This window comes from Pogona vitticeps, chromosome 4 (genome assembly GCF_051106095.1).
Source record: "Pogona vitticeps strain Pit_001003342236 chromosome 4, PviZW2.1, whole genome shotgun sequence".
NCBI lineage: Eukaryota > Metazoa > Chordata > Lepidosauria > Squamata > Agamidae > Pogona > Pogona vitticeps.
In genome coordinates, this window is record NC_135786.1 from 68,967,419 (window position 1) to 68,990,715 (window position 23,297).

Below are 23,297 nucleotides of genomic sequence, written 5' to 3' on the forward strand. Positions count from 1 at the left end.
AATAGAATCTAATATTGAGAATCACAAATAATCTAATCTAAGGCAATGTTTATCCAGCTCCTACGGTATTTCATTTTAACATTATTTGGAACACTTAAACTAATAATTGTTTCACCAACAAAGGAAAGATGAGTAACAAATCTGCTTTTCTTGTACATACTATCAAAAGGCGCTGCTCAACATACCAACATGCCAGAGTCTCCCTCGAAGAGGCCTTTTCATGAAGAGTGAGAAAAATTCTAAACCAGGTATAAAAAAGAGTAAAGAACTCTAGTACACAACAAGCTCCTAACAACATTTGAACACTGCATTGTGAGAAGCTAGAACTCTTGATTTTGATAACTGGCCTGAGAAAACTGGAAAATAAATAAAATAAAAAGGAGTGAGTTTTTTACCTTGAAAAATCTGCACCATCCCAACATTTATGCCAGCATGTATATCTCCTAGAATCCATTCTTTGACACGGTAGGAACAAACCCAATTTAGAATGGGAAACATCTTGATAAGTAGCTTCCTGAATCGTGTACAAGAAAATCTGAAACAAATTGTATTACAAGCTGGATGATTCTTCCTTGTATCTCAGATTTTAAATTATTTATTTTTATGAATTGGAAGCGAATAATACAGTTAATGTATGATGAAGTGGATCATATCAGAAATGCCTTTCAAGTATATGAAACTATTGATGCAAATACTGTAGGCATAGTCCCTCTACAGCAATGGTACCCAACCTTGGGTGATTTACTTATTTACTTATTTGATTTAAATATTGCCCCACTAGTGTAACACACTGTTCTAGGCAGTTTACAACAATAAATAAAACTTATGGTAATAAACAATAAATAAACAATAACAAATTAAAACATTTAACAAGGTAAAATCAAATGGCAACAAATTCTCTATATGACAGCAGGACAAGAGGCATAGACTCAAGCAGGATATGTGTGGAAGAGTTGAAAAATAGCATCATTAGTTACCTTCAAAAGAAAAAAACCTTTTTGATACTTTACCTGCATTGGATTTTTCGTCCAGTTGGAGGGCTCTCAAAATCCTTATTGGGTTGAGAATAAATCTTTTTGTCATGATCTTTTTGGAATTCTTCTTCATTGTATACTTTTCTTTCGATGTTATACATCACCCTCAGTGCACGTCTTTCATTGGAAATATTAACATTTGGGTTTGTTTCATCATACACGTCCTCCTGGAATGTTAACATACAAAAATAACATTTTGAAAAAAATGTTTTTGTACTTGGGCTATCCTGACTAAGAGGAATTCCAGGAAATTTAACCCCAAAAAAACTAGCTTTTCCAAGCTTACCCTATGGCTTCATGACTAGCAATAATTATCCTGGTTCTGAAACAGGTAAACTGTTTAGAGGCAAATGTAATCATGAAGAATTAAAATTCTCAGTCCTTGGAACAAAAGCAGCCCAGTGATGTATCAGGCAACCACCCTGAGTATCCTATAGGTAACGTTAGTGTAGGTTTCAGGTATGATCTCAACAGGGTTAGATATGTACCAAAGCTGGGTGGGTGGGTAGGGAGCAGGGAAATCTATGCTAACGCCACTCTAGCCCTATTGGCTGCATGCAAAAGCATGTTTAAAGTCAAATTGATTTATGTTTGAAATCTGAATGTGCATCCTTAGGAGATGTCGTGGGAAAATGTGTAGAAAAAGAAAGGCCCTTGGAGGAGCTTCAGAAACAGCCTTAAATGGTATAGATATGAGCCTGTTTAGAACATAGACATGATCTGACAATGACGTTCCTTAACTGAGCTTCTTTATCCTTGCCCTCTTTCTCCTCTCTCCCTATTTTACCTTGACTTCTCATTCTTATCACATTAACACCACTTCCTTCTTTCCCAGCCACAGCCCCTATACAGGCCTTTCCAAATCTGGTGTACTTAGAGTTGCCAGATGTCAGGCAAAAGGAGGACATGTCCTCCTTTTTAGCCTCATGTCCTCCATCAGGCAGGCAAAGATAAAAACCTTTAAAATGTCAGGGTTTTGTATATTTTATGTTATAATTTTGGATGGGAGGAGGAGAGGTGGAAGGACCCCTCCCCCCTGGCTTTCCCCGCCCCCACCTGCCCGCCCACCCCCTGGTATTTTGGGGGGAAAAGCCTCCATTGAATTTATTTTTAATTTTTAACATGACTGTTTCTTGGTCGGTTCACTAAGAGACATTTACTGTATTGGCAGCTATTGTAATAAAATTGTATTTACTGTGGGTTTAATCTGGAATGATTCAAATGAAACATTCAATATGTCCTCCTTTGTCCTCCTTTTTCTCTTTCTATGTCCTCCTTTTAGTACCTGTGTATCTGGCAACCCTAGGTGTACTGGAGTGAAACTCTGATGGAAATACTGCCCTTTGGTATCCCCGCTCCTTTTCCTTTTTTCTCTCCACATTTTTCACCACTGCCAGACACAAACCTCTATCTAATCAATCAATCAATCAATCAATCAATCAATCAATCAATCAATCAATCAATCAATCAATCAATCAATCAATCAATCAATCAATCAATCTATCTATCTATCTATCTATCTATCTATCTATCTATCTATCTATCTATCTATCTATCTATCTATCATCTCTTAAAAAGAATACAAGGTGACTTACAGTATTAAAAGAAACAATATTAAAAGAAACAGAAAGTAGTTTCTCTCCTGCAATCAAATGTATATATGTGGAGGAATCTGGATCACAACCAACAAAAGGTGAGCTTTCCCTTGGTGAGCTTTCTAAACACACCATTGGCATGCCCAATCAACCTGGAATGCACTTGATTTATTCATGACCCACTGGCCGCAATCCTATTAATAGTTATACTTATCTATGTGACTTCACTGGTGTGTACTGTAACTGCAAATGGCTGTAAATTCAGAAACTGGTGCAAGCATTTGCTATTGCACACAAGTCACATGACCTGGTGCACAACGGCAAATGCCTATTCTGAATTTCAAATTAAATTGCATTTCATTCTTTTATGATTTAACTTGTTTTATGTTTTAACTATCTTTGTTTTATTCAGTGTCCCTATAGGTGTGTTGAATTTAATTTTTGAAAAACAGGCAGGATTTAAATCCAGTAAATAAATAACCTTTTCATATTGTCCTAATCCTAATCCTACCTTGTTCCTGTTCTAGAGGGGAATGGACATACTCAATGTGATCACACATTAAATACTGCATCAAGGATGGCCCCGGGTGACTTCTTCAACAAGTAAGTGACTAGATCGTCACTTCAGACTGGCTGAAAGGACAAACAAAGATGTTTGTTCTTTAGGATTCGTAGGTTTTGGCTTTCCTCCTAAATCTTTCCCCTGTTTTTCACAGAAGATGGGACAAAAAGTAGAGAAAAATCCTCATAATTTAAATCTGGATAATTTTAACATCTGCCAAAGTTCCCCACTCCTTGCTGTTTTCTTCTAAACTGAATGGTTAATATCAGGAGAAGCCAAACAAGATTAGAAGGCCAGACAAATTATATTTTTCTATGAAATATTTTTTAAATGGAGAATCAATGAGGCAGCAACATAGGAAAATAGTTTTTACAAAACATATTAGCAATTTCAGTGTGACTTCAGAGGTTGATGAATACATGGCATTTGTGATCTATTGATCTATTTTGTTAAAAATTTCATTAATGGTAAACATCCTTTCAAAACAACCTGTTACATAAATAATGAAAATGTCAGTCCTTAATTCTTAGTCATCTTTGTTCCAAAAGATTGATTAGATGGTGTCACTGTTCAGCAGTTTGGTCCAGTGACGGTAAAACACAGGATTTTGGAACAGTTACCTCCATGTCAGTTAAATAATTCATTATATTTACAGAAAAACAAAAAGTAAAATGGAGAGAAACCAGCCCACGACACTTTGTTGCCAGAGGCAACAGTCAAAAATTTCTCACACTCCAATTTCACATCCAAAAGCTGCCTGGAGTAGCACCTGAATCTTAGTTCAGCACTGTTAGTAACCCATCCTCCTCCTCAACCTCTAAGGGCAGCAGACCAGGTTATGCTACTGCAACTACTGCACACAGAATCATCTAACCAGCACAGTCATGCTACTTGGGATCTTGAACATGATTCACTCAAAGCTATTTTCCCCAAAACTCTGAGTGTTAACAGGGCATGCTGTGTGGCACATACAGAGCTCTGTCCCCATCGCAACTTCTACTATTCTGTTGCATTCCACATTTTTTGCATGAAATGATTTCCCTATTTCCCCCCAATGTTAATGCTGGCCCTATATACTTTTGCTACATTATCCTTTCTACGTAGCGAGGTATAATTGTTCATTCAGATCTTTGGTGTGCTTTCTATTCAGCAATAGCAGAGAAGCAGCCATATTTGAACAACACTCAAGGTGGTGTTTGATTAATTATATTGGAATACTAAAAAACTTGCCCTCTGAGTAATACTGTATATTATTCCAAAATGAATTCACTGATAACATTTCACCAGATTTAGATGCCTATTTTTTTCATATGAGCGCAAATACCTTGGAGTTAACCTGGTTGAACTAAGAAATAATGAATAGTAGCTAGAAAACTTTTCATCAACTGAAAGCTTTAATAAGCTTTCTGAAGAAAGAGAAGGAAAAGTTGATAAAGAAATGAAGAATATGAAATAGTGGCTGAAATATGAAATAGTGGCTGAAATTACTATGCTTAGCATAGTAAGTCACGCCTAGAGCAGATCCGTTTGGATTAATGGAATGTACAGTTGACTCACCAAATCTATACTCATTCAGTCGGCCTACTGTAGAGAATCATACTATACTGAGCATCAAGATTTCAGCTGATATATATTGCCAGTTTTAATAGAGAGGCTGAATTATTTAAGAAACAATTATTTTACAGTTATGGCTCATCAACACTGGCCCTTTTGAAGTGAGCTGGTGAAGTCAGAATAGGGTCACTTGAAGTTGAGCGGAGGTGTGGTGTACCGTTTGGTGTAATCCTTGCATCCAAATAGCATACAGACCTCAAGCAACCCTATTTAGTCTGGATCCTTCTGCTCAGTTTCTGGTATCATAAAATAAGTGGCTCAATAAGTCATCAAATCATCAAACTGAACAATTCCTCTGCTCCTCTGCAGAGCAGCAGGGGAAGGGAAATCATAATGTTGATCATGATAATGATAATTCTTATTTTGTCTCTTGTAGATCATCACTGACGGGCTGCATCACTTAGATTAAACTTTAAAAAATTATTTCTGTTGCCTTGTGTGTAGTGCTGATTGAGAAACTGCCAACAGCCAAGGTTTCAGTTGGCATTTCAGAAAAGGGAAATATATATATTTTTAATTTAATCAAAGTGAAGCAGTGCATCAGCAATGGTCTGCTATAGACAAAGTTATTTGAGAGAAATGATAAGCAATATTGGGAGTGGCTTGAGGTGGGGGACTTTGGTCTCCCTTTCTTTTACAACAAAGAACACCCCCTGTAAATATGGACAAACCTCTACCCTAGCTGTAAGCAGCTGTGTTTAATTGTCCTTTCGGGCAACATGGAAGGAACCTCCCCAAAGAATGTGAGAACTGTGAACACATCCAGGTATCTCTTGGACCATGAGGATTGGTTCATAGGAAACAGGAAACAAGTAATGGGAAACTGCTTGCACTGCTGCTTCCTAAACTGACTTTGGCTTATCCAAACTTTGGGTGTTGTCCTAAGTCATTCTGGGGTTGTTCAGGTATTTGTAGATTTGAAAGGATCGGCACAGTATTTGTATATACGGGGGGGGGGGAGAGAAGAGAGAGGAGGGGTATTTATTGCTAGATGTGCTGGTAAGCACTGGGATGTACCAGTACCACCTCTCCACATACATCTGGAATTTCTCCCTCCTGTCTCTCACCCAACACAGATTGCCCTATTGCCTATCTTCTCTGCCCTCTCCTGGCCTACTTCACCTGCTCCTCCCTTCCCTCCTTGTTTTACCTGTCCAGAGCATGCCATGAAGTGGGGACTGGCTAGCAGAAAAATGCCTGTACTGTACTGACAAATTATGTCACAAAGTACTCAGATCAGCATAAAACAACACAATACTAAGGTCTACACAAATGGATCCTATACTAGAGCAAGTCATGCACCCAAACCACCACCACCACCACTTGGTAACATTGTTTTTAAACCCCCCACACACACACACACAACAAAACCCAGCAAGCAAAGTTTTTGTCTTACTTTGAATCTGTTGACACAAATCTTAGCCTTGGGTTACCTTGACCCTGGGATGAGAGTTGGTATCATGAGTACAAACAAAGTTGAACAAATATGCAGTGTGGATGGGCTCTTATGGTCAAGATAGCACTATCTGTAAAAGAAATTGCTTGTGGAAGGGGTTTTTGCTGCTCCCTGGGAACATAACTCCTATATTTTAAGGTAAAAGATGAAAGAATGGATGAGACTGAAACAAGTGTTTTGTCACTACAGGAACCTGCCTCGCCCCTCTTTAACAGCAGCAATTGCCTTTTAAAAATACTTTGTTTTTACTTTACACATTATTGCCTTTAATAAGTCACCCATTGTTTCTGCTCACTGTTCCCTTACCATTTTGACTCCAACCCTTTATTCTGCTTCGTTCCATCAAGTAGCGATATTACTGGCTGCTCTGTAGCAGTTAGAACTGTTTAGAATCTCTGCGTTTTTAAAAATAGTACCAGTGCTCTGCCATCTTCCTTGATTTGAGACCGAATATTGTTCTGTGTGAGCAGAGCCCCAGACTTGCCTAGCTTCTTAAACAGTTTGTGGATGTTGCGTGAAACAAATAGCATCACAACATTAGTTCAATTGTTCTTAATGCTTTAAGCCCCCCTCCCCCGCACTTGTTTTGCAGTTCTGTTAGTGAAGACACCTGCATGGTAGGTCATCTTTGAAGGAGTTTGTGCGAGGTTTTTCAACATTATTTCTGTGGACCTTTGTGGAAGTTTGTTTTCATTTTTCTTACCATTACTACAGCCCACAGTTCACAGCACAGTGCTGTGAACCATCATGAATAAGCCCAAGTTGCTTCCTTTCAGCAGGATGTATTGTGCCAATGATGGTAGGAGCTCCTTCTGATTGTTCATCTGCCTCCTCCCTCAGGAATGCTCTAGGCCAGGGTTGTGTATTCTTTCTCTTTAAGTGATTAATTGAACAATTATTCTTCCCCATCATCAACAAGTTCCCCACCAAAATAAAAATGGAAGTCTTAAGCAAATATGCATGCTTATTATACATACATAATTAGGAAAAGACTGTGTGGTCCTTAGGAATTTTTTTTAGTGTTTCACTAATGGTATCACCCTATTCTTCCATTTGTTATATATCCAGTGAAGGTGCAAACCATGCCATTTTGTTGACCAAAGTGAGCAGCATCCCCTTCCACCAGTTGCATGTCAGGCTGCACAATTCCCAAGAACAACCAAAATATTTCGGTACTAAGGCAACCCATCCACCCCTGCAATCTTCCGCCTCTCTGACAACAAATAATACAGCAATATTATTCAGAACTGGGATTAATATCTAGCACTCTGAAGGTTAGGTAGCAGCGTGGCAGGTGTTTTTGACCTACTGCCCTGTCTCTGAGCGTCTTGCAATTTAGGCAGTTGCTTCCCTCCTTCGTCAAAGGCTGGATGCAAAGTCTTTGAGATCTTAGGCTGCTCCTCTGACAGTTCAGCTTGGAAGAAAATTACATTTTACAATTATATGCAATTTTAAAAAACACAAATATTCACATGTGATTCTGGTACCCTGGGGAGGGATGAGGAAGCGCAACCTGTTGTTCCCTATACATTCAAGGTTCCCAGAAATCTGTCATCAGGCATTGTCTTGGTAAATTGATAAACCTGTCTCAACAGCCATGGAGTTGGACTGCAATGTTGCTACAGTATTTAGAAATGAAAACAATCCTGATGCATGAAAGCAAATGCTGCACCGTAGTCAATGTTACATTCTGCACTTGCATGGAATTGTAAACTAGATAACCTTCACTATGGCTGCACCTGCTTTATTTACAGATGGATTGTGCACTAGGGCATGAAAAGATGACAGCTGTCTTGTGCTCATGGCAGAATTTTGTAGTTAAATTGTTTGTTAAAAGAAAATGGAGGTGTTTCATTCTCTGGGATAGAAATCCTAACAAGAAATTGTCAGCATCAGCTGTATACTTCACAGGCAGCAAATCAATCATTTTTAGTTTTATAGATATGGTAGGAAGAATGAAGCACACTGCATTTCTCGAGAGCAGTGACATGAAGTGATATGGGTGTATTGGCCTTAATTCTGATCCTTGGTGTTCTTTATAAATAGGGCAAACATCATAATCATCACCATCATTTTAGAACTGAAGGGCCAGAAGGGACCTTATGAATCATCTAGTCCAACCCCTGTCAAGGGGGCACAGTGGGGAATTTAACTCCCAACCCCAGAGACCGGCAGTTCAACAATTCTCCCTAACGTATCTTTCCTTGGTGAATGAAAGAAGAAAAAATCAGCATGTTCCATGTACAACTAACCTTAATTGTTGTATGGAGCTGTGGTTTGATAGGTTCTTTGTTCGTTTTTATTTACTGTAATTGTTTTGCTTCTTTTACCATTCCTGGGTCGTGGTTAATTGTATTACAGTACTTTCTCCTTATCTGAATATAATATTAGCACACGTATGTCTTCTGGGATTAAAGTTACACACCCATACATACACCTTTAATCCAAGAAGATGTATAGTCCGGTCTGCTAATATTATCACTCAGGAACATTGACAGGAGTAGCAGTTTGTGTGAACCTGGCTGAAGTGCATCCCGGTGTGTAACTTCGAAGGGCCCAAACCACAGGTGAAGAGCGCAGCTTTACGTAAGTAAGCTTTGCACTCTTTAACTTGACTTTGATTATGACGAGTCTGGGTAGAAGAAAGAATGTGAAACGAACGACATAATGAATCTACCCATTATCGTTCAGTTGTTCAGTCGTGTCCGACTCTTTGTGACCCCATGGACCAGAGCACGCCACGGCCTCCTGTCTTCCACTGCCTCCCGGAGTTGGGTCAGATTCATGTTGGTTGCTTCGGTGACACTGTCCAACCATCTCATCCTCGGTCGTCCCCTTCTCCTCTTGCCTTCACACTTTCCCAACATCAGGGTCTTTTCCAAGGAGTCGGCTTCTCATGAGATGGCCGAAGTATTAGAGCCTCAGGTTCAGGATCTGTCCTTCCAGTGAGCACTCAGGGTTGATTTCCTGCAAATGGAAAGGTTTGTTCTCCTTGCAGTCCAGGGGACTCTCAAGAGCCTCCTCCAGCACCATAATTCAAAAGCATCAATTCTTCGGAGGTCAGCTTTCTTTATGGTCCAGCTCTCACTTCCGTACATCACTACAGGGAAAACCCGTTATAGTGAATTTAGATTTATGTATAAAAGGAGTGCTGGGCGATTTCGTCGATTTTTTTTACTCTTCTTTTCTTTCCCTGAGGGAAAACTGACTGGGCAGGAAGGGGTTGGGGCGCAGTGGCGGGAAAGGGCGAAGGGCGCTTTCTCTCATTCTCTCTCGCTCTTCTGAGGAGAGGAGAGGAGAGGCGACCCACCCACTTACTTATTCACCGGCAGAGGACGTGGGGGGCACCAGTCGAGGATCGCGAGTTAGCGGAGGCGGCGGCGGGAAAAAAGAGAGACAGAGAGAGAGACGGCGCGTTCTCCTCTGGGGCACCCGAGTTGCGCCTTCCTCGCCGCGCGGCGCCGCCGCCCCCTGGCCTCGAAGCGGTGACTTGGCTCCTCGTTCCGGCGACATTTCTTTCCGCCAAGAGTCGCCCAACGGAGGAAGCGGACAGCCTCGCCCGCCGCTGCCAGCGCCAGCCCGGCGGACGCGCACCATGAGCGCCGACTGCGCGAGTTATATGAACGCCGACAAGGTGCTGGTGAGCGCCTTCAGCTGCCCGCAGGAGGACGGCGAGGCCAGCGCGATCTACTGCTGCGGCTTCCAGGACGTCAAGTATTGTTGCGATGACCCCAACAGCTTCTTCCCCTACGAGCACAACTACATGTGGTGGCTCAGGTAAGGCCGGAGAGAGCAGGCGGGGTAAGGATCCGGAGACCGAGGCTGTCCTGGAAGCCGTGGCCGATGGGGAATAGGAAGCCCCTTCCCCATCGCCCCAGGTAGGGCATGTTAGAAGTGCTTGTTTCTGGAGACTAGCGCCCTCAGCACATGCTCAGAGAAAGGGAGAATGATTATGTTCTGAGCCTTAACTTCAGCCTAATCTCTGCCACTAATTAAAGCCTGGGATCTGATAATGGTTTGGAAGCCTGAGTAACATATCACATAGGATTTGCTAGGGAGAACTTGTCCTGGGTAGTGTGAAAGTCTGGGACCCAGAGGGCTTGGGTTCAAATCCTTCCTCAGCCAGGGAAGCTCACTGCACATAAGAGGCACACCTATGTTGGTTTATGGGGAGGGAATCTCCTGATTGGAGTTCAAGGAGGCAGATGTTTGCTCCAGTCTGAAAGCTATTTGGAGCAAAGACACAGAGAGATGCATACTGAAGAGAAAACCTGACCCATGGTATATTTCTGGTCAGTTCTGTTTTCCTCAGATCAAAACAAGTGAGTATCATCTTCTAATGCATGCTTTTTGTTGAGTGACATTTTTAATTCCTGTTTGCTGTATAAAACTAGAAAGTGGTTGTTACCATAGATTCAGGTGAATCCAAATGAAAGAGTTGTGGTCTTGGGTAGAAATGTCTCATCGTGAAAACTTGCTGGACGAATATTCTTCTCATGATGCTGATTTGGTTGAACTGCTGTCATGGTACATGCTCTCTCCGTGGTCTTAGGCAGGTTACTTCTGTTGCACCACAGAAGCTGGCTGATGGAAAGATTAAACAGCCCTGGCAAGGATCACTACTGTACTTTGCAATAGGCCTGTAGAAATGAAATCACTCAGCATCTTCCCAGTAATACTTCTGTTATTTATTTGTGTCTCAACAAAGCAAGAGAAGAAAGAAGGGGGGGAAATTAGTATGGAACAACCCAGCATGGTCACCTGGAGGTGATTTGTTATTCCCATAGGCAAAATCCATGAGTGATTGTGTAAAAGGCTGAAATAATGGATGAAGAGCAGTTTTAATACTCTTGACATTCTTGAAATCAAAGCTATTATGTTTGTAAGGGGACTTAGAGGAGACCATGTGTTCTTTCTCCTGTTTGTGGCCATCTAAAGCACAACTCTAAACTGACCTATTCAGATGTAAACTGGATTTATTTCAGTGGAACACAATAGTATGTTTACAACCAGCTTGCTTCACATGACATTTGGCTCATTTCCCACTGTACACCTATGCCAATTGTGCGAGCTGTGTTATGTCAAAGCAGGGGATTTCTATGAGATTTGCAAGAGGCTTCTGCAAGAATTTTTATGGCCAGTAAGATTGGTTAGTTTTTAAATTGCTTTTGATGTTTTAATTATAAAAATGAAAGTATTACAGTCTCATTGACATTTGCACTGTGCTCGCATGTGTATCTGGTTTGTATGTTGAAACTAGATGTTTAAAATTACATATTTGCATAATCTGAAATAACTGTCCATTTGAATGGGTCTGCTTGAACATAGACTGAGGCCAAAAACTAACTAAAGATAGCCTGTAATTAGAGTGGAAACTCAGCAGAGAGGTGATATGCGGGTTTGTGAAACCAAAGGAATCACATAAGTCCTGAAGATCTGTCACCAAACAAAGCAAGCTAATTTGCACACTTCCAGAGGTGAGAGCAGATCCTGCTGTGGAAGTGAGAAACTCGTGACTCTCGGAGGTTTGCATTAGTAAAGGATTATCCTCCTCTGGTTCTAATACGTGTTTCTGGTCAAAAATATCTGTTTCCCTGGACAGAGGAATTTGTTCAAGGAGGCACACTGGGGGCATAGCCTCCATATGTACACTGGCTCTGTATGTGTGTAGATTTTGAACCAGTGACTCCATTTTAATTTAGCACATATTGCAGAATTGCTATGAGTATACAATGGGCAGAACTTGAGGAAAAAAGTCTAACAAGCAAATGTGAATCTTCTGTTGCTTCTTAAACAAAATTGTTGAAAAAGTAGATTAAAATTCAACATCCATTTTGTAATCTGAACTGAGTTAACACAGAACAAAAATGTTATCCTGGATTTCTTTGGGATCTTTCTGTTCCTCATTCCCAGGGAAAGTTGACACTTTACCAACTTTCCATTCTAGGGGCCCACATGTTACATGCAAATGTCTGTAATAAAGTCCTGATAAAATTTCCTTTGAAGAAAAAAGTTTACAGGGAGTCTTTTTCAGCAGAATGAAAGGGGGAAGGCAGTTTGATTTAATTTTTTCACCACCATCGATTTTCCTGCATGTCTTTCTCCAGTTCCAGATGCATATTGTTTAGCCTTGCAAACACGGATCTGCATTTGGTGGCAGAGTGAATAAGTCCTGCATTCATATCAAGGTATATTCACATGGATCCCCCATACAAGGGGGAAGCCTGGGCCCAAATCCCCCTTTATGTACTTTACTGCTGTGATCTTGTTTTCAGCAGGAATCCACAAAGAAAGCACTACAATTAACAAGGCACATGACTGAGTACACAATAAGTTCCTTGTTAATTATGTACAATTTGCTGCCATGACGTAAATAATTTCGTTTACCAGGAAGTAAAATCTCAGTAGGATTCTGACCATATTAATTTACAGACCACTGGTACCCCATATGCAGTACTCAAAATCACCAGTATTTGCAGTGATGGTATAGCTCTCCTCTTAGCTTAAGACTAGCCCTTCATTCTGCTGCATATATCAACCAGACCAGTAGCTGAGAAAAATATAGAACTTGGGTGATTTTCAGTGACTAACTGAGCAGAACATTAGCTATAGAAGGTTTTAAGGTGCCTCCAATATCACTTCTGTTTATGAGCTGATTGGTGAATAGTGTGAGTGAGCACCAGGTGTATTGGTCATGCTTGTAGTAGGGAGTTGGATTAAATTGACTTGGGCCTCTTATATCTTTGATTCTATGTTTACTTAGGCAACAACAATAAAGCAGTGGGAAAATTTGATATGTTTTTTTTTGTTGTGCACCATTCTTGATGAAGAGGAGAACAATGTATAAAACAAACAAACAAACAAACAAACAAACAGAATGCTATAGGCCTTGTATAATATAGCACAGGGACCCATGTCATACACAAGAGGAGCAAGATGATGATAAATGTGGTGGGTTCTTAGACTGGAAAAGGACTGGAGGGGGGCTGGAATGTGTTCCAGGGATTTATAGTCAAACAGAGATGGAGAGAGGTTTTGGTGATGATGATGATTAAGCTGCTAATACCAGCCCAGGGGAGGTGTTCCCAACTTATTTTAGGAGAAGGAACTCTCTATGAATGTTTCTTAACAGAGATTGATGATTACGTGTGTGTGGCATAAAAATGTTGAATTGCAGATAGAAAAAGGTCAAAAACCGTCTAGTCCAACTCCTTTCTGCAAGATAGAATGACATGTTGCCGAGTTTTGAATTTCAAAGAATAGCCGCAAGTTCCCCAGATAGTCCACCCCTTTCTTATTAATTGGCACTTAAAGTATCAATAACTAATTCTGAGACATCTGTAGGAGAAAGAATAGAAGTGTTGCTTTACCTGCAGTAGTAAACATAACAGCAACAAACTTACAATTGACCTCAACAGATTTAAGAGAGGGAAAGAAACACTCAGCAGATAGCAGGGCTCTCTTTGAATTCAGAGGTAGGAGGGAATGATTGGTTAGAAAGGATATGTATAAGAGAGTGAAAGATCACTACTGAATTTTTGCATCTTTACCAAATCATTATTCTAGTCTGTTATCTTTATCTCTTCTTGTGCTTTGGGACATCCTTGGCAAAAGTATGTGTGACCTGAATTTCTTCATTAATTATATTTGAAATCTCTTCTGTGAATTTCTTTAATTGCACATAGTCAGATTGTTGGCCCAGTTCTATAACCCTATTTTCTCACAGTAATTTCCACTGGTCCTGTGCGTGGTATAAGAAAATCTCATCGTCTTCTTGCTATTATTTTTGCTTCAAATATTGAATATTAATTTTGCCAAGGGGTTTATATTTCTAAAATCACACATTTTCTCTGTTCCCAAATGATTTGCCCCAGAATCGCTGGAAGACTTCTGACTTGCTCTGAATTCAGCCCTCATTATGTTTTCAAGCCTTCTCTGAATTATAGCCCACCGCACAAATTCATATGTGTTCTTGACACTTTCTGTCAAGGGGACCACTCTGCCTGTTGGTCCAAATGATGTAAGCTATGGTGCAAGTAGGCTGTGGGGCCTATCTAATATTCTGCCCTCCTCATCTCTTTTGCCCCGTTGCAACTACATCACACAGTCCATCTTTATGTTAGACACTGTGTGAAGCTCAGCCTGCTGGCATTCTATAACAACATAACTGCTCAGCCACTGTCTGGTCCAACATTCATGTGCCATCAGCCCAAAAATGGGGAGTCTTTGGTTGTCCAGTTTTGTTTGTTTGTTTGACTTCAAGTCCCATAATCTCTTACCATTCACAGTGATAGGTAAGGCTTTTGGGAGTTGAAGTCTAACACAGTTAGAAAGACCAACATTTCCTATCCCTGCTTCTCCTTGTTTCCTCCCAGGTGCCTCTTGACCCATCTTTCCTTTGGCTTCCTGTTATTACACCCTTATCTCCATTGGTTTATCTGCGACTTCTTGGGGCAAGGGTCACTCAGTTTCAAATCTCCTTCTTGGGGTAGATGTGGAGTGGAAAAGCTTTGGGCTTCCACATCTCCTAACATTTGCTAGGCTGTCTGAGGCTCCTGGGAGTTGGTTAATAATATCCTTGGGACAAAAGAGTCTTCAACCCTCAGCTAACTTGAATGTTAATATCACTGAAACATTTGTCCTGATATCAGTTATTAGTAAAAAGGTAGGTTGGCAGCCCTATTATATGAGGAGACGCAATTCCCAGACAGAGCTTCCCCCCAACCCAAAACTCTGCCAGCTCATGTAGGCCAGTACAAATGCTGGTGGGGTTTGCTGCTTTTGTTGTTGTTTATTTACTTTCTTTCATTTTTCTTTCCATTGACGCCAGTGGGAAGGTATTAACTATGTCAACTCAGTGCTGACATAGCCAAGGGGCCTTTCATGGATGTGATAGGGAAATGAAGGGTCTTTGGATCCTGTGTTGCTAAGGCTGCCCTGAGGCACCTATCCTGTCTCTACTCCTCTCTGCTAGTGGTCCAGCACTCATATCGATTTCTATAGCCTGAAAGCTGATGGTTTTCCCTCTTCAGGATTTCACAATTCAGTGGGATTTACTTCTGAATAAACTTGCCAAGGATTACACTACCAAGTGAATATTTTAGAGACTTCCCAATGCCTAATTATGTATCATGAATTTATCATCTAGGATTTCACTGGAAGTTTAGCAAACATCTCCCTGCATGTAATAGCTTTAATTTCCAAAGGCAAATGCTATTATTTGTGAATATGACACAATGAGGCAAATGCTATTATTTGTGTGACTATCTAACTATGCAGATTCTTAAGTTCACATTCTGTGACAGAGTCCAATTACTTTAATAAAGGTTGTGTGTGCATTCTTTCTTCCTAGCAAAGCCTCTTTCCATGCAAAGTGCTTTTTGAAGCTAAGAAGATCTAAGCCTTTAATATAGGTTGTAAAAAAGGAATGCTAAAATCCATTCTCTTAAATAGCTAAGCTAATGTAATAAAATATTTCATTATCCTATGTAAATTTGAATCCTATCTGATACAGAATGTATAATGCTGTATTTATATTAGCAATAGCATACAAACTGAACATTATAAAACTGCTATCAAACTTGGAGGTGTGACTCCTGTCTTTCTTGGATGCAAATAACCACAAATCTTCGTTGCTACACTGTACTGCACAAATGGAATGGAGCCTGAAATATTAGAATCCAGTCTACTATTTGGCACATGCAATGTATTCTAAATTTGCAGTTTTGAGAATCTCATGGAAAAGAAAGTGTACCGAGCCATCACAGTTTAATGAGGGCTGGTAGAGATAATTTCAGGCCTAAGTCAGGTACAAAGGAAGTACAATCTTGACCATAGCTTTCCTTTTGTGAAACAGATGTAGAAGCAGCTCAGGTTTAAAGTCCTTGGTATTCCTGTGGGACCTCTGATGAAATATTTTATAATCAGGCATCATAGGATAGCACTGCCTTATGTGTTCGAAATCATACTGTGTGGTGCCAGGCATATATATATCAGTCCTCCAAAAGCAGCAACTAAGAATGTAGAGGGAGACAGGCATTGACATTCAAGAGGAGTTGGTAGTCAGAATATGACACAATGAGGCAAAGATTAAAGATATAGAAGCATGTGGTATAGTCCAGGACAAACAGATAAACTGCAAGGGACATTAGTGCGGCTATTCAGGCAAAGAGCTGCTCAGACTGTGGAACCAAGCCAAACGGAGTTCTTAGATAAATTTTCCAAGTCTTTTGCATTGACCAGTTGCATTCTCTTTTCAGAATGGTGCTACAGAGGTGCAAAGCTCCGGTGAACTATTCTTTTCTCTTGCAGGCTGTCCTGATGGGACAGGAAGTAAGGTATCTGAGCCTTGCTGTAATTCCCTCTTTTGATCCACTGGGGCCTTAGCATGTCAGACAAAAATTGTTCAACCCAAAATTTTTTAAAAAATTAAAAGCTGCATGGTCCTTTTACACAATTTGAAAACAACAGTAGGCAATAACTTTATCAGACCTCTAAACTCTCATAGGTTAATTTTGCTTAGTCTTCCAGTAGCTTTCAGGCATGGTATCCCTCAGGATTATTTGTCTTTGAGCTGGGCATTGGGGCACCACTTTGTATTGGTTCTGTTCCAGTCTTTTGGGTAGATTCTGGAAGTGCTGGGGGACTGCAACCCAGCACCATGAATACTTTACACTGTAAGTAGTCATGCTATTTCATTTCTTGCCTGAGACACCTGGAATTCTGTAAATTGAATCCAGGTTTATTTCTCATGAAAAGCTAGAATGCTGAGAGGATAGAGGTATAAAACTTTACTTATTTCATTCTTGCGAGAACAACATTTTTTTTAAAAAAAAAACAGTGTTCTGTCTAGTAGGAAGTATTACAAAAATGTTTGTGTATTCTTTTTATTTCTCTATTTTTTGTGAAAATTTTGCAGAAGGGTTTTTTACCTGTATTTTGCACAAACCACACGATTTTTAAAGGCAAAATGCTAGTTTTTCACACAAAAATTGCAGGGCCTTTGTGTGTGAATTCTGTTCATGGTGAAAAAAGTGCTAGCTTTCATTTTAACATAGAAGCAAAATAATATCTAGGGACGTGGCGGCGCTGCGGGCTAAACCACAGAAGCCTGTGCTGCAGGGTCAATATTACTTCAGACTACTGATGGGGAATGCCAAATGCCAGTGCTTTCCTACATTAAATGCTCCTTCAAAAATATTTGTCCGCAATATTCTAAATGTTTTTGTTTGCAAGGATTTACAATTTTGTATTTTCCCCCCATAGGACACGAGGGTGGTGATGTGTTCTGCTTTATTGATGAAAGTCTTCTAAGAACTGTCAAAGAACAGTCCCCTATTTGAAATCCTCATCTCTTTCAATTGCTCTCCCTTCCATGTCTGGTTTAAAGACAAAGAAACATAAGACAGGAAGTGTAGGGGCCTTGAAGTAACCTATCAATAGGTTACTGTACTTGTATTTGTCCACAGACTGAATAGCACACAATGTTATTCCAGTCTTCTCCATTATGATGAGATGTCATGCAGATCTATTTGAATCATACTAATTCTTTCTGTATTTGCATCATTACATATAAACTAGTTTAAACAAATTTAATTAAATCGGGGGGAGAAAAAGGTAGAAGCATTTATACCTTTCTAGAATCTACCAGTGGGTGCACTACTATTGAATAATGTTTGCAGGTGGTGATCCCCAGCTGTAGTGTTGCAGTCTGTTTTTCTTCTTTATTCCCACATCCTTCTGGTGCATGTTTAGACCTGGCTTTAGGTGAGACAAAACCCATGCCTTGAAATGATTATGAACTGGCTAAAGCATGTTTTTAATTCTATTCCTTTTAATATTATGAACTGCTTTGGGTCCCCTTATTGAGAAAATGGTGGCCTATAAATAAAACAAATGAAAATGAATAAAATAAATACACTCCACCTTTTGTCTTTGGGTATCCTGATTCCACTCCTAATGGTGTGTCTTAGTTGCTGGTTAATCTGAACATCACAGCAGAAAACCAACCAACAAAACTAGTGTGATGATGATAATGATGATGATTAGGCGGAGTATGATTTTAATATGATGAGAGGCCTTCAACAATCTATACTCAGGCTTTTGAATCATTCTCAAAACTGCCTTTGCTGATAGCAAAAATTGTCATTTAACTTCCTTACAGCCAAATTTGGAGTTTGTTTAGTCTTCTAGCAGGCTCAAATTGATATGGAGGCAGGTATCCTTCATATGATTTGTTCTGCCTTGTTTGTAACCCTGACCTTAGAAGCATTCATGAAACCAAACTACAGTAAAACCCTTCCCTTTGGCACACTGACTGCATTGCTCCATGAAACCAAACTATGCATACAAAGCAGGTGTACAGTAAGAATCTATGTTAGGAAATAAGGTAGCACTCATTATCTTAACCATCTAGAAAGAGGGGGAGATCCCCATGACTAAGGTTAGGAGCAGAGAAACATGTCTGCTCTTGGTGAAGGTCAGGAATGAAGAGAGGAGATAAACACTCATCCAGAAGTGAAGCACACAACAGGAAGAAAGGAGGAGCAAGCCAGAGGTGGGAAAAATAAATTTGTTAATTGGTTAGTGGCAAGGTACAATTGTAGCCCAGTGTTAGTGCATACAAGACTGTTACCATGCCAACACATACAACTTTATACATAAACAGAGCAAGCATATGTTTTAAAAAAGACACAGTGATTCTACCTATCTGGTATGAATTTTGGATCCAGTAGATATGGTGCAGCACATGGCCCTGGGAGTTTTGGATCCAGATTTCCACATAGTCATGATGATCCATCACGTGGTTATATCTACATTATTCTCAGCTGCATTCTGCTCAGAAAAATGGAAATGCCAGCAGTTTCCTCCCAAGTATTTATAAAGACAAATACCATAAAAATGATCAAAGATTTTTGTGCTCACAAGGACAACTTCAAGGTACTCCAAAATTGAAATGAAATAGTGGTTATTTGAACAGCTGAAAGTAAGGTGTTCTAAAATTAATGAATTCTGATATTCCTGTATTACACTGATCTGTCTTCCTCACTACATCTTGCAGCTTTTGAAGATGAACATACTGTAATTAAAAAAATGTAACCAATGTATGTGTAGAAATTGCATTCGTCTATCAAGACTGCTGATTTCTTTCGTGTGTACCTGCGTACAACATGTCTCCCCTTCTTTGTAAAACTTTTCAGAAGGCAATGAGAAAAAAGAGAGATTTAATCTAATTTTTTTTAAATGGTATTAATTTCCCTGATTTCAAAGGAATGGCTCCTGTTTTATTCATATATAGCTAATAGTAATTTTAAATTTGCTAAAGTTGGAAACACAAGAAAGCACTCTACATGTGGTCAGATCTACAGATCTATATAATGATTCTCAGAATAACATTACAGGGAAATCAATGTGTCCCCTTACTGTTGAAACATCTGCCTTTTCCATTAAGTACATGCACCTTCAGTATTTCCCAGGGCTATGTATTGGCAATGCCTCCAGTCTAGCTAGCACATTAAATGTAAATGCTCTTTCTTTTCTCAGCGTTGGAGCACTTGTTGGCTTGTCAATCGCAGCAGTGGTCCTGCTGGCTTTTATCATCACTGTATGTGTTCTCTGTTACTTGTTTATCAGCACGAAGCCGCACAGAAAATTGGACACAGGCTTAAGCTTAAGCTTACAGACAGCAGGTAAGACTTTCTTCTTCAACAGAAAATATCCATATATCTTTAGTAAAGTGGCCCTTCTTTCCCACCTGGGTTTTAAAGGGTTCTCTGACATTCTAGGGCTACAGTCCTCTCCTAATCCAGATTAATCCCTTTGAGCTTTCTCGGAGCAGATGGCTGTAGTAGCATTTATGCTTGCTGCAGCTCTAGAAGAAGCTAGATCAAAAGAAGCAATTCTATTTAAAAATCTCGAAGGAATACATGACAGGAGAAGTCCTGGCTTGGTTGCTCAGCACAACTGTGATAGGAGAAAGCATACTACAGTGCAGCCTATAAGATTTCAGGTTGCGCTGTATGGGAAACAAATGGAGAAGAATGTTACACTGCTTGTCCAAAAGGCAGACCGTGAGCAAGGAGGCCATAGTATCTTCATTAGCTATTGTCCACATCACTTTTTTCTGACTTTGGCCTGAGTAATAAGATGAGCACCACAGTTTCATGTACTGAACAAGAGTTGTGCAAGCTATGGGAGACACAGACTTGTTCCTTCATGCATTCCCCCAAGCATGAGTGCTGGCTTTTTATTTTTAGAGACTCAATTTTTAGAGATACATGGAGATGGGGAAAGAATTGATAACAGGGCAATAACTTTATTAAATCCAGTCAGTAGCCCACAAAAGTGTGCAAGCTTTTGGATACAACAGAGAACCCAAATCTGTGATTGGCCAATTCTTCGCATATAGAATAATTAGATTTGGGCCTTGCACAAAAGCTTGCACAGTTCTGCACCATTTAGATGGGTCCTAATAAAGATGTGGCCCAACCAAAGATTTAGGTGCCTCCTATGGACCAACATACAGTAGTTACTTTTGTCATCCTTGTAGAAGAGGGTTGGTGGTTGACTATCTTTTATCCAGTTCAACAGCATCCATTTTGTGATGATAAGCCTTGAGAACACACTGTAATTCCTTTAAGTTTCAGGGGTGGGTGATATGGGAATCTTAGTTACATATTAAAAAACTGTTGGCTAATCAGCAATCCAGATGCAAATTTCAAGATGTGGGAGGAAGGGGCCTGCATCACAAACTAACTTGGTTTGCCTGTTTGTTTACATGCTAACCAATCAGACGGATGTGTTGTTTCACGGGCTAGATAAGCTCCGCCCCTTGTCACTCCCCTTCTCACCATGCGGTTTGCGAAACTCCATTTTGTAACACAGATCCTTTTTCACTATGCAAAATGCTAGACCTCTAGGCAGGGTCTCTGAACCCCAGAGATCCTCCTAGCCACATGGGCTGACAAAAGAAACCTGTGCTTTTCCTATTTTTCCTTTTGTATCAACCTGAAACCTAATGAGTGGCTATTCGTGTGAGTTAAATATACAAAACCCTTTTTATACTTAAAGATCGCCTCCTGAGTGTTGTTTTTCAAAAGTGCTAGGCTTTGGTGAGAGTGGATAAACAAGGGAACCTCCGTAGTTAATTCTAACATGAGGTAACTGGCCTTCTGCTGTGCATTTTACACAAGTTCCCAGAACTCTCAACAGAAACAACAAAAAAGAGGTGTGTTATAACCCATTTTCAGACCTTCGGCATTCTGTCTTTTCAGACAGAATGAGCAGCCAGATTGAAAGCATAACTGTTTTAAACAGTCTAACTTGCAAATGGAAAAGGTGACACCTGCCTTTTAGAGAGGGATAGATGTAATGTTACATGCTGCTCAGAGCAGCTAACATAAGAGTGAAAAACAAATTATGGTCTGTTTGGCTTTGCTTCTTTAATCTACTGGAGTTTTCATACTCTGGATTTCCATTGTCACTTTCAAATAGCTTGAACTGCTTTACTTCTGGGCTTCACCATCTCATCAATTTTTCTTCTGTTTTCTTCTCTAATGCATGGATGGCATGTGTTTCTTTTTTTTCTCTCCATGAATATTGTGCATTAAAATATTCCCAGTAACAATATCTGCTAACTGCTTGTTCAGTGCAGTAAGTCTTGTTCTGAACCAGCATCCTTCAAAAGCTGGTTCTGGTGGTGAAGAAACTCTGAAAAGGGTCAAATGTTCTCTGAAGCAGTGGGTGATCAAGTTCACTTATTAGAAATCAGCCTCTTCCAACTTATATGCTTTTGGCTAGAAAGTCAATATTTTTGCTTTCCTTTAGGGCAGTCCCATTTAAAGGTGCAAAATATTAGAAATTTTTGTTTATTTTGTCAGCAGGGTGCAGCAAGGCAAATAGGTAAGCTTATGGCTGTGACTTCAGAGTGATCATTCAGGATGATCATGCTAAGGTAAAAGGAGAAACTCATGCCCACTTAAAATCCATTCAGGATAAAACCTAGCCTAAAGTATAAAAGCCCTAGAGCTAGCAAATGTGTCTGCAAGAGTGCTCAGGTCCACCTTGGAAGCACATTCACAGCTGTCTTTCCATTTCAAACAAAGGAGAAAAATAAACTATTCCCTTGAAGCAATGGGAAAATAATCAAGGAAGACATGAATTAAGGGCAACAATTTACAAGTGCTTACTTGCAGAAAATCAAAAGAGTCCAAGATGCCCATCTCACCTGGTTATCTTTCTGTCTTCAAACCCCCTCCCCATTACTTTAAATACTAAATTGCTGTGCTTATGCTAATGGGTATGGCTTCATGTCTTGCTGTTTAAAAAGTTTTGTTTTCTGGAAATTTACTATAATCCTGGCATTTGAATTCAAAGGCATATCCAGATCTATAAGCTTAAATGCTGACATGCAGAAATCTCATGCATGTCCATTTTGAATTAAGCTCTACTGAATTCAGTGCAAATTCTGGTTTTGCAGCCCTTGAAAAATTCATTACATATGTCCTCACTTTTCTCTTACCAGTGGAAGTATGCGAGAGCATTTGGCAATAGCTGAAGCATATGAATAAAGGATGTACATGACAATGTTTTATGTATTTCTTTTGTTTCTGTATTTCCCAGTTACTATATGTTTTGTTTTACATTAAAGGGAAAGGTTCTTTCAGTTTTCCCATTCATGTTTTCTGGCATTCCAAAGTCCAAAACAAAACCAGAGGCACAGCAACAGAGAAACAATCTACTCCAAAAGTAGGCCACAGAAGCACGTAAGAAAGAAAATATATAACCAGGCATTAACTGTTATTATCACATTCAAAGTAGCAGTGTAAATTCACTGTGACCCACTCAGCACAATAAACTCTGGGCCTGGGCAACAAAATGGAAAAAAAAGCAAGGAAGCAGCAAGCCAGCCAGGTGCTGGCACACAAAGACACCCATTCACCAACCACCACCAATACAATACTACGGAAAACAAGAAAGAAATGCCCCAAGGTGTGCCCAGCTAACAACAACAAAGTTTCACACAGCTCAGTGGCACA

At 39.9% G+C, this 23,297-nt stretch overlaps 2 protein-coding genes across 2 annotated transcripts in view; one reads left to right on the top strand and one right to left on the bottom strand.

Moving 5' to 3' along the window:
• The window catches only part of SLC26A8 (solute carrier family 26 member 8), a 38,623-nt gene extending 37,194 nt beyond the window's left edge, over positions 1 to 1,429 (bottom strand). The window contains exons 1-2 of the mRNA XM_072999537.2: positions 1,011 to 1,429; positions 396 to 535 (exon numbers count right to left, since the gene is read on the bottom strand). Coding sequence (XP_072855638.2) covers positions 396 to 535; positions 1,011 to 1,216 — 346 coding nt within the window. The 5' untranslated portion in view covers positions 1,217 to 1,429. The remainder of the gene's footprint in view (positions 1 to 395; positions 536 to 1,010) is intronic.
• SHISAL2A (shisa like 2A) overlaps positions 1,429 to 23,297 on the top strand; it is a 35,756-nt gene continuing 13,887 nt past the window's right edge. The window contains exons 1-2 of the mRNA XM_078392890.1: positions 1,429 to 10,038; positions 19,804 to 19,949. Of these exons, the coding sequence (XP_078249016.1) occupies positions 9,857 to 10,038; positions 19,804 to 19,949 (328 nt within the window). The 5' untranslated portion in view covers positions 1,429 to 9,856. The remainder of the gene's footprint in view (positions 10,039 to 19,803; positions 19,950 to 23,297) is intronic.